This window comes from Leptopilina boulardi, unplaced genomic scaffold (genome assembly GCF_019393585.1).
Source record: "Leptopilina boulardi isolate dan_hultmark-lab unplaced genomic scaffold, ZJU_Lbou_2.1 LbouV2_333, whole genome shotgun sequence".
NCBI classification, from domain to species: domain Eukaryota; kingdom Metazoa; phylum Arthropoda; class Insecta; order Hymenoptera; family Figitidae; genus Leptopilina; species Leptopilina boulardi.
Genome location: NW_026137900.1, coordinates 1,167,175 through 1,179,780, shown reverse-complemented (window position 1 = coordinate 1,179,780; position 12,606 = coordinate 1,167,175). Strand labels below are relative to the sequence as shown.

Here is a 12,606-nt window from a genome sequence, read left to right as displayed (position 1 = left end):
TTCAGAAATTTCAATAAAAATTTTACTATATCATAAAAAAAATTAGAGAAGAATTTACACAACCTAAGAATTTTTTTTCACAATAATTAATTAATATATATATATATATAGATATATAATTTTTTATGTTCGTCCTACATTCTATGGAGTGAGTTATTCGCGAGTCCAAAGCGCGCTTATATGATCATATACATCCCTTCTCTTTACACAGCCACTCGTTTCTGGCCCCGGTTTATATTTAGTCGATATTTCATCCGTTTTACGCTGAACCCGGTCAAGCCGATTATTGCACGGTGCTACGGCAGCACTGTTTTGTAATCAAGTGGATAAATCGCTCGACTTTGAGAACCCAATTTAGGGCAAGACACACGTCAAAAGCACGATTACAGTCATATTGCTTTTATGTTCGCGTGCTTCTTCATTAATCGAGCGCGTCATTTACATTTCGAATATATACAATTCTTTTCCTCAATTTCAAAAATTGTCATCAATAAACAGTAAAAAAAAAAATATATATATATATATTATTTTTTCTAATTTAATAATAAAGCTCAAAGGTTCTATAATATAGAAACACCATTAAATATGCAGAAAGGAAATATACGCGCAGAAAAAAAACTCATTTTTAAATATATATATTTCACACCCAAAGAAATGTTTTATTTGAAACAAATATAGTATATATTATCTTTAAAATAGTTGTTTATTTCAATTATGTAACAATAGTTTCTTTTTAAGAGAAAAATTTAAATATCGAATAACCACAATTACTAATATAAATCTATAATTTCAGGAATAAGAATATTGCCAGGGTATTGAGAAACAATATCCTGAATATTACGATATAATAGACTGAATACCAGTAAAAATAGAAAGCTTTGAAAAATCATAAAAGACGCAATCAAATTCTAAGCTATATATATATATATATATATATATATATATATATATATATTTCGATTCAACACAGTCCAATCGTATTTTGAACGTGCACGCTTTGAGACGAGTTTGTTGGTATGGAAGTAGAGAAAGTGGCTTTGTGCGATAAGCGCGCGAGGTCGACAATAAGAGGGCTAAATATACGTTTTACAATCGACAAAAAGAAAATGTCTTTCCAATTAAAAAATCGTAAAAATCCAAGTGGTCTCTGATGCAATAGAGAACAATTTTTTTTATTTATTTTAAAAAATGTTTGCTTAAAAAATAATGCAATTTGAAAAGTATATATATATATATATATGGCTGCAATTATAAAAAAATCGTAGGAGTCTTTTTCAATTCATATAATATATATTGAAGTGGATCGACATCTGTTGAAATATCATCTCTCTCCCTCTCTCTCTCTATATATATATATGTCCAAGAGATTCTTTATGGTTCTTCCAGAGAAGTGAGATAACACACTTGGAATCGGTTTCATCCCTCGAATCACTCGGGGATTCGAAATAGATGAAAGGAAGACGAAGCGTTTTAATTTCAAAAGCTCAGCTGATGGTTTTGTTACTTTATTTTGATTTTCAACGCTACTTATATTTTGTGAGTTTTTATGCAAGAGAAAAAAAAGAGAGAGAGAGAGGGAGATTTCGAAACCCAAGAGAAATTGAAAGTGAAATCTTAAACGCTGATTGAAGAGTTGTAAATGGAATATTATTTTGATGAAAAAATAAATTCGATAAGGGAATTGATAGTAATCCCGCACATCTCGGCAAGCCAAAATGTTACCAAAGTTAAATTGAGTCCGGAGATTAGTATATATATATGTATAATATTGGTCAACCGTAATTGACCCATTATCATACACTCGTTATCAATTCGAGATTAGACCGACGACCATGACTCCAAATTGATCACTATATAATCAGTGGCCTTTTAAGATTATTGAATTTAAACGAAACACGCATTTCAATATATCAAAGAATAAAATTATTGATTTCAGAAAGAAAAGTCACTAATTTTTAGATTTCATAATTATAATTCAAACAAATCAAAAATTTTCTCTAAATTTGAATAAGTAAGATTTCACTGATGAAATAGCTGGAATTTAGCAACTGAATCACATTTTCAGTCACATTACTGAAAATCAGTAGAATTAATACTGATTTAAACCTGCATTATCATTAATCGGTAAAACAGATTTGTCTGTTTAATCACGAAAAAAATTCCACTAATTTTCACTGATTTATGACTAATTTAAACAGTTAAATCTTATCATTAATCGGTAAAACAGATTTGACTGTTTGATCAGTAAAAAATTCTGCTAATTTCCACTGATATATGACTGAAAAAAATTCGAATTATTATTACTATTTTAAAATGCTAAACCTACATTATCATTAATCGGTAAAATAGATTTGACCCGTTTTACTTAGCAAAAAATTCCACTAATTTTCAGTGTGAAATTCTTTTCAAGTAAGCTGATAAATCCCAAAAATTTAATTAGTAAAATCTCACAGATAAAAATTTTGAGATTTAATTTCAATTTCTGTTGAGAATTTAAAAATATTAACCTTTTTTCGACATTTTTCGTTTTGCAAAAGAAAAGAGATAGGGATTTTTTTTTTTTTTTGGCATCAGGAGCAAAAAAGGTGAGGGTTACAAATTGTAGCCTGAACACGATTCAATATTGTTCAAAGTGGGTCGTACCGAATGAGAAGCGCGCGATACATAAGTAGTGTATGCGCTGCTCTTTGGAAGGTGAGTACCGGCCGCGATGTGCCGAGGCCTCTCTACTTCAGTACACACAGTGACTAAGGTGAGTGAGGTAGGTGAAGTAGGTAAATAGCCTACCGTTGACCCGTCACCTGCGTTCTCGTTCTATCGGGAGCATTGAGAGGTGGAAGAAAGGAGCACGATTCCTCTTTATCCTCATGGACGCCCTTCTTTTTTGGTCTCCTTTTTACACCGCACAAGGGACATTAATAAAAAAAAAAAATTACAACAAAGATGATAATTCCCAATTATAGTCACTTAAAAAGTATCTCCATTGATACTAAACAAGCAGTAGTAGTATTTCCTAATTTATTCCATTTCTCTAGTTTCCTATCTATTATCCCAATATTCATGGATCGGTAAAACAGATTAGGCGCGAAATTCAAAATCAATTTTTTTTTTCATAACCCACAATTTCTAAAATTGTTTTTAAAAATGAAAGAACTGATTTTTTGGACAGAGTTTTTTTTTTTAAATCTGAAGCTATATAAAATGTACAGTTATATACAAGAGGCATATATGCTTGTCATAAACCCCAAAAGAGGATGATTTGGTTAACTGTTCGTCTGCGGGTTGTCATGCAGAGCAAACGACTAGGTCGCTCGATACAATTATGGCTATCGCTGTGTGCGACGACGGCGATGTAGGTAAGTCATCTCAAAGGCGGTTTAACATTGAAACCAGGCCAGCATCGTCGTCGGCAGAAGAGAACTGCGAGATAGTCACTATTTTGTACGCTCAGGCATAATCGATTTGTCGCAATAAAATCATTCGTTTGTGCAATTAACTTGACTTTAGCCTATCATAAATCGCATTTACAATCGAATTACCTGTATCTGTCATATTCTATATACGATTGATCGAATAACATAAGAATCATATTAGTAATTTGATTCCTATTAATTTTCAACTATATCGAACCAATAATAAGTAGAGCAAACTAGATATATCTATAAGTTGAGCCAAAATTCAAAATAAATCTTGGGAGTTTTTCTATAGTATATATATGTCGTAGGCAAATAGAAGAATCCGGCAGTAAGCCTACTGCCTAGGCAGTAAGCTTACTGCCGGCAATTAAAGGAAATCGTTCAGATTCTTCTATTTGCCTATGGAGTAGGCTTACTGCCGGGCAGTAGGCTTACTGCCCGATGAAGATTGGGCATATAGACAACTCGCATCAGCATCCCCAATGTGTGATTGACATAAGTGCATTACAGTAATAATAATTTAATAAATACGGAGAAATTAAATTGAAAGATGAAGTAAAATATAAATTTATGAAGAAATATAATACCTACTGTTTTTTTACTTCATTTGAAAATTGTCATAAAATAAATAAAGAAAATAAATGAAATAAAAACTACACTTTTATTAATTATTTTATAGGTTTAAGAGAAATTCAAGAAATTAATTTTCATTGTAATATATTTTGGCTATTTATACTTAAGAAATAACATTGTATAACATGTGTTTATGAGTAAGTGTCAGCCAAAAGTCGCGATTCAAAACAATTATTTTAATTATATACTATAGCTATATTTTCCTCGTTTAGTATTTACAGTGTTAAATTACTGTAACTCTATTCTAATTCATAACGAGTGAAAAATTTTGTATTTACAATTCGCAAATGTCTAAGAACCGTTGAAGTAGAAAGTAGTAACTTTATGTACATTTTTATTTGTTAACCTTCTATTATTTTATTATTAATTATAATAATAATGGATGTCAGTTCAGTGAATCGTTGTGAATTTGAAAAACAATGTAAAAGTAAATTTGAAACTCAAAAAGGAAACAGATCCATGTGGGACAGAGAACAATATGAAAAAGTGAAAACAATTTTGATTAGTGGAAGTGAAAAAAATACTAAAAAATACTATCACTATTCAAAAATGTATGAAATCGTGCAGATTGGTTCTGAGTGCAATTTAATTTTAAAAAGGAGTAGTGGAAGTGACGATCTTGTTTATATGGTCCCGTTTGAAGAATATTATACAAAACTAATGGAAGCACATACTCAAACTGGGCATGGGGGCCGTGACAGGATGATATACTATATGAAAAAAAAGTGGCGCATCCCCAGAAATGCTTGTGAAATATTCAACAATTTATGTGAAACTTGTAATCTGAAGAAATCAAGTAAAAGGAAAGGTGTAGTTGTCAAACCAATTATTTCGCATGGTTTTAACGCACGTGGTCAAGTTGACCTGATTGATTTTCAGTCTTGTCCGGATGGAGAATACAGATGGCTCATTAACTACCAAGATCATGCCACAAAGTTTTTACACCTTCGTCCTATCAAGTCAAAACATGCATCTAATGTCGCAAAAGAATTATCAAAAATTTTCTTCACTTTTGGGGCACCGGCCATATTGCAGAGCGACAATGGTAGAGAATTTGTTTACTTTGTGCAAGAGGGAAACACCTACTCGATGCCCAAGAAGACTGCAACAAAAGGCAAAAAATTGCAGCTGAGAAAATGGTAACATTTTCTCAAGAATTGTTTCCGCCACTTTCTATCGGAGATTGTGTTACCATAACAATTCCTTCTGTTGATCGAGGGCCTTTAGATTTCGGGAAAATCTTTGGAATTATCACGGACTTCAAAAATGGAGTATATCAAGTAGGAACTGAGAATGGAGTGATCAACGTCTGGTTTCCTAGGACCGAAATTGAAAAATCAGGAGCTGCTGTGATGCACCTTCAAGACGTTCAAAGAGATATTTCCATTTCTCTTCGAGAAGCTGCATCTTATCAATCCAGCGGTGGAGGTCAGGGCTACAAAAAATGTAATTGTATGGCTACAAAAAGTCAATGCTCCACGAAACGCTGTTCCTGCTTCAAGTCAAAAATTAAATGTGGTTCACGGTGCCACAATGCAAATCCATGTAATAATAAATAATAATAAATATTTGTTGAAAATTGACAATTTTAAAAAATACACTTCGTCGACGTAACTTCAATTTTCAGAAGTTTAATTAATAAATAAACAAAATAATTAAGAAAAGTGTAGTTTTTATTTCATTTATTTTATTTTAAAAACAGTAGGTATTATATTTCTTCATAAATTTATATTTTACTTCATCTTTCAATTTAATTTCTCCGTATTTATTAAATTATTATTACTGTAATGCACTTATGTCAATCACACATTGGGGATGCTGATGCGAGTTGTCTATATGCCCAATCTTCATCGGGCAGTAAGCCTACTGCCCGGCAGTAAGCCTACTCCATAGGCAAATAGAAGAATCTGAACGATTTCCTTTAATTGCCGGCAGTAAGCTTACTGCCTAGGCAGTAGGCTTACTGCCGGATTCTTCTATTTGCCTACGACATATATATATATATACGAAAGTCATAAATCTGATTCAGAACGCGAAGATGGTGTCAAAAGATAAATCAAAGGTCAGAGCATCACCTTAACATACAAAAATGCTTTCAATTTTTTAAATTTGCAAAAAAAGAACTAATATATAAAACAAGAAAAACAAAATATTCTATAAATTATAACAGTAAAAAAAGCAAATATTTGATTAACTATGTTTTAACACGACGTAAGTCGATCAGAAATCCTGGCGGTAGTAATCAAGTTAATTGAACTTGTGTCAGACATCGAAGTAAAAGATAAAGAAGAGAAACATCAACTACATATCAGAGAGTATACGGAAGTTGAGAAATTCCTTCAATGAACTCGCAATCTCAACAAAACCTTATCGAACAAAGTTTACTTTTTACTTACATATATTATGATTTAGAAAATTTATGTCAAAGTCGCAAAAAAAGTCTAGTTTCAAAACCTAAATAATGCCAGATTATATATGCGCAAATATAATCTCACAAAAGCCATCAAACGTTCATTTTAACATGCACCACAGCTTATATATTCTAATCCTGAATCTAAATAATTATTCCTATTGCGTGAAAAGGATACATATTTGAATAATTTTAACCGCGCTCATCTGTAAATCTGTGCTAAATATACCCAAAAAAAAAAAAAAAAAAAAGGACAAGCACTTTCCCCTTTGGGTTCAAGTTAAAAATATCTTAAATAAGTAGAAACGTGACAGAATTCGTGATTTGAAGGAACCTAGCAATTATTACGTCACATGAGTAAAGTGCGCGCGTGTGAAAGTCTAAAGGTACGTCCGTAATCCGTAAGAAGAAATCGAGTTTCGCGCTTCTGGCGTAAATGCGCTCGGCTAGGTCAGGGACGAAGTTAGAGCCAATCGATTAGATCCACCGAATGATGGCGCAGCCTTGCCTCAAATGCGTTAAACACACATATATATATATATATATACTTAGTAAATAGCAACGGTCACTTAATTACATTGCATTTTCCACTATCTTATACTATACCCGCACTCACTATATGATAAAAAGCTTTTTGCACAATTAGAAAACAGCACTTCATTTTGTAAACAAAACAATCAACTCTATATAGTTCCCTTTAAGTAATTAATTTATTATTTATCAAACGTAAATGTAAAGATATTGAAAGAATGACGAGGACAATATAGAGTGGGCACAAGTATATAGTCGTGTAGGTAGAGGGTTAACAAATGCAAATGTTATTTCGACATATATCTTACACCGGATTTCTATTTGAAAGTATCGAAACAATTTCTTATAAATCTTAATAGATTTTGACAAAATTGACCCCTTTATCTATTTAGGAAATTGGTTAATTAGATGAGTATAGTTTCACTTATATGTATTTATAAATAATTGGAGTCGTGCTGTGAAGAACAATAAACGCGATGTTTTGACCTTTTGTCCCTATAGGAGAATAATTGTCGTTAAACTTTCATTTATAAAAGGACACAATAATCGCTAAATACATGCACTAAATAAATGTCAGGTATATTAAGAGAGAAAGAGAGAGAAAGACAAGATGAAGAACATAACCTCCTTTCACACATATATATATACAAAATCGAATGCGTATACCAATAACATGTATATATTATACGAGTAGAAGTCGTAATTTAAGCAACCTTGTTCCAATGGCCTTTTCACAGGCATTGCGATTAATACTCTCAAATATCTCAAGTGAGCATTAAATTAGCGCATGGAAAGCGCAAATGTATGGAATTTCTTGACGGAATGTTTCACATGTATAGGGCACAAAATATTTATCATTATTTCGATTTAAAAATCTTCATTCTATTACACAATAAAAAAAAAACCAGTTTTCTTAATGAAAATCAAGAAAAATTATTTTAAAAAAAGGAAATAAAAAATCATTGAAGAAAGAAACAAACCCGCAAGATAAAAGCAATAAAGAAAGTTTGTTAAAAGAAATATATATAAATTAAAAATAAAATCGGCAAGTCACGCGATCTACAAAGACGTGAATTACGACCGAAAGAAATACACCGTTTCGTTACCATATACCTGGTGGTGATTGTATCGGTACGAGGTGAGGCGAGAAGATGAGAGAATTGAATCAAGAGACCGGAACGAGGACGTCCCAATAGCAACTTTGCTTCGATCTACTTCATTTTTTTTTTTTTTACGCCGACAATTCAATAATAAATAAAATATCTCATCGCATATATAATTAATTGCCCTATTAAAATCAGACTAGAACCTTGTGAGGTTCATTGGCTCATTGCAACAAAAATGACTCCCATGTTTTTGTCTGTTTTAACTAATTTATGCAACAAAACAATGATTTCATTCATATATTTGAACATTCAGAATTTCAGAAAAATTTTCATTAATCGAATGATGAATATAACAACCAAAAAATATTTCTTGATGAATTTTAAAGAATTGCAGCCTAAGATTGAATGCTTCCCGATTTGCTAATAATGTAATAGACAAAGCAGTGGGTCGTGTGTACTAGACTATGACATTCTTCGTTCAGATATATTGCGAATAGTCGGGAGTGTGGTGTGTGCCCAACCCAGCCCAGCCCAACAAGTAATTGGGTTATCATTGGATAGAGTGTGAAACCGAGGCTTTCTAGCTTTCTATGCTTATATCAAGGATGTCCACATTACGAAGGATCCCCCCCTTTTGCTTCTTTATACAACCACTTAAGATAGTATTATTAGACACTATTATCCGACCTCTCTGCTCCCCTTCACACTTCATTAACCTTTCATTTTAATTCAGAAGTCTTATACCTTAATTTTTAAATTACTATTTATTCTTTAAATTATTATTTCAAATATTCACTTTTGGATATACATTTCTATATATGTGAAATTCTATATATAATAATGAAAACGTATATAATGTCAGAAACAGACTCTGATCGATTCAATTGCATGTCTGTCATTTGTAAACCTTATCATGTAATCGGGATCTCGCATCTGTTCCAGAAAGAAACTCATCAATCTGTTATTTAACAGATTTGAAACAATTTATAAAATAATAATGTGTAACAAACATCTTTTTTTTAAAAAAAAAGAACCTAATTAGTTATCAAGATTTAACAAAGGAAACTTTCACCAACGATGATAAAAGTCAGAAGGTGAATTAAGGTAAGATAATAAATTAGAAGGCAAATTTCAAAACGTTAGAGCGCAAAAACGTGATTTCTTCATCTCTTTGATTATCTCGTAAGGATCGAACTTAAAAAAAAGAAAGAAAAAAAAAGACGGGGAGAGTTTACCTCAACAGAAAGTTAGACCTTATGCGAAACGACGACAATGGATTTGGCCTCGTAAAATGAGAGTTCTCTTTACTTTCCCTTGAGAGAACAAGCCGAAAGGCACATCTTTATTCGAGCTTGCTTCTACCAACTTTATATATATATATATATATAATATATACATCTGTCTTCGGAATACATTTTTACATCCGTTCAAACAAGAATTCCCCTATATATTAATGTTCTGTTTCACCAATTTCTCCGAATTTTTTTTTATTTCCCACCAAATTACACAATTTGAGCTCACTCTATCCTTGACGCAAACTTTTTTTTTTCCTTCTCTAATTGAATTATTCTTTGCCAAGGCAAAAGGACTTCCTTTGTGTTTCGTAATAGGGCCATGCTTTTTGAAACAGGAAATTAATTTACTACATTTTGGCATGAAAAAAAAACGATTTCTTATTTCACTCGAGAATTGTAAACCAAAATCAAAATTGATTTAACAGAATTTATCTAAAACATTATTATTAATGGATTAAACTCCGAGAATCAGGAGTAGAAGATGAAAATTATAAGTTTCTTTAAATATTGGGCGGCAAAGTTTTTCTCTTTTAATATATAGGTGTCTTGGTATTCTCATGTCATTTTAATCATCCCTCTACAAGGAACTATCACAAACGTGGTTGAAACGATGTAATCGATTAGCCAGAGGTCGAGGGGGATTAGCACCAGCCGAATGGCTCTCGTCGATTCGCGTATACAGCAGTGAGATCAAGGATACATATATGTAACAAGCGATGAAAAGCACGTGGCGTGAATGGGCTCTTCAGAGAAGGAAATCGCAGTGTAGAGAATGCATCATTATTATTTTCCATGAGAGCGATTTAGATGAAGCGTTAATACAAAAAAAAATTGACGCATTTTATCCAGAATACAATCCAATTTAAATTGGCAAAATTTTATAAATTTTATACAATACAGAACAATAATGTCCAAACATACACGAACATATTCCTAATTGTTCTCCAATTTCAAGGTTTATTTATTTTTTTTTTTTTGCGTATAGGGAAAATACGGTGAAGCAAAGTCATTGGTAAAGCACGAAGGGCTAAATTTAGCAGAAAGTGGAATAACCCGTCTCTAGTTTGGTATTAATAGTAGTAGTAGTAGTAGTAGTAGTTGGTTGATTCTCTCTGGTTGGCGTTGAGTATCGAGCGGGGTGAATGCTCTTGCGCAATGCACGCACAGCATTACCGATCGCAGGGACCCATACCAAAACACGTGTATATATTTGAGAGTTTGTTTTCATAATGAGAATATTTGTTTACACCCAACGCATTATATTACATATATCTCCCATTTCATTAATTGAAAATTAAATTATCTAAATGGACAACTAATTAAAGTAATTATATCAAATAAACTACTAGGGAGATATTTCAACATCTCTAGCTGCAAAACTTGACATTTTGTGAATTAAAGTATTGTACAATTTACAAATCACGATTCAACATTTCCATATAGCGCAACAGGATTAGCGCATCAGGGAGAGCGATAATTGGCAATTGACGATCATCTATCTCTCTTTCTTTCCCTCTCTGTAAATGTATATAAAAGTCATTGGTAAAGTCATTGGTAATTGATCAATTTGTCATTGCTCAGTCACCTTGAAACTGATGGACATTGAGGCAAAGGAATAACTGATTCCTGATATATATATAAAATAACACTTTTGCGATTAACGAATTATCCGATCGTGAGAAAACATGTATAGAAAAGGATCAAAGTGCACACGAGAAAATAACAGACAAAGAATCGACATACTCGACAACAATATATATATATATATATATATATAGAAAGTGAATGTCGAACTAAAATATCGAGCATTATATTTATTTGAAAAAGAGGTTAAAACTGTAAAAACAAAAGTCAAAAGCCTCGAGGTTATGTTTGGTGCGAGTAAAAGGGAAACAGATTCTTTATACAACTGCAATACAAAAGAGGACTTTTGAGAGGCGAAACAATGAAAATTTAACAATCTCTACCTCATAAACTTTCTCTGGTTTGTGCCAGAAAACATGTATATAAAAAATGAAAGTGAATAAAGTAATAGTTATAATATCTCTAGATTTTCTTCACCCCATACAAATTCAGAAATCTCTCTCTCTCTCTCTCTCTCTCTCTCTCTCTTTCTGCCTTACATGTCATTGATGGCAAGTTGTGAAACATATAGTACGCGCCACTTTCACTATCGCAGCCAAGTTTCATAACCGTTATTATCGAGGACATATACGTAGGCTGCAAAAGAGAAAAGAAACTTCTGCCCTCAACTCAACATATTCATTGTTATCGATGTCGTTTATACCAACCTCATTCGCCAACCCTTTCAATATACCCTTTTTTTTACACACATGTACTAGAGTTCGTAATTACTGAATTAAGACCGGGAGGGAAAAGGGTCATGGTAAAGAAACGCTTTCTCTTTCGGAAGTCATATAACAAAACGATACAACGCACCTACTTGGAAAGCGGAATAATAACCAAAAAAAGCACCTCAAAAACAAAATTTAAAAATTACATTTTACATAAATAATTCCTATTAGATTACTTTTTTCCCCATTAAATGTATTCCATCCTTCAGAAAATTATTATTATCATTATTAATTTCAATTGTCACAATATATACAAGGTGGAAAGAATTCATTGTGGACTATAATGATTCTCACACTAGAATTTATGACAACGAATATGATTCATAGAATTCTGAACAAGGTAGAAAAGTAAAATATCATTGAGAAAAATGTGCCAAAGAAAATATCTCATATAAATATGGTGCGCTCACCTTTGTCACAGAGATGAGGGTCATATTAAAATCATTCTGGTTCAGACCGCAATCTTAATTTCCTTGAACATACCATATAGATAGATCATATCAACACGCGTGTTGTCTAGACTCTATAAAACGCATACTAGTGTTGCATTCCATTTCTATATACACACGTATATGTGTCACTTAATTTTTATATATACCAACACATATTGAAGCTATCCAACACATATTAAAACTATCCAATACACATACATATAAATAAAAAGATGGAGAACTCTTGTTCAATGCGGTCATAAGTGCCTCCCAGCGATTTACTTGTCAAGGTTCGTCATCTTTATTTGCTTGTTCATCCCACCTCACCTATGAGTCCAAGTATATATCGATACAAGTGGAACGGAACCCAGCGGAAGGTCGCTGGGACATCAGGTCGCGAAGCTTATGGTCCGTAACAAACAAAAGCCGT

General features: G+C 32.3%; 2 protein-coding genes across 2 annotated transcripts in view; one reads left to right on the top strand and one right to left on the bottom strand.

Annotated features, from left to right (window-relative positions):
* The window catches only part of LOC127285500 (protein roadkill), a 101,738-nt gene that overhangs the window by 69,752 nt on the left and 19,380 nt on the right, over nt 1-12,606 (bottom strand). The window lies entirely within an intron of this gene.
* LOC127285448 (uncharacterized) lies at nt 5,186-5,608 on the top strand. The gene has a single exon (XM_051311462.1). It carries the CDS (start codon nt 5,186-5,188, stop codon nt 5,606-5,608), a length of 423 nt encoding a protein of 140 aa, XP_051167419.1.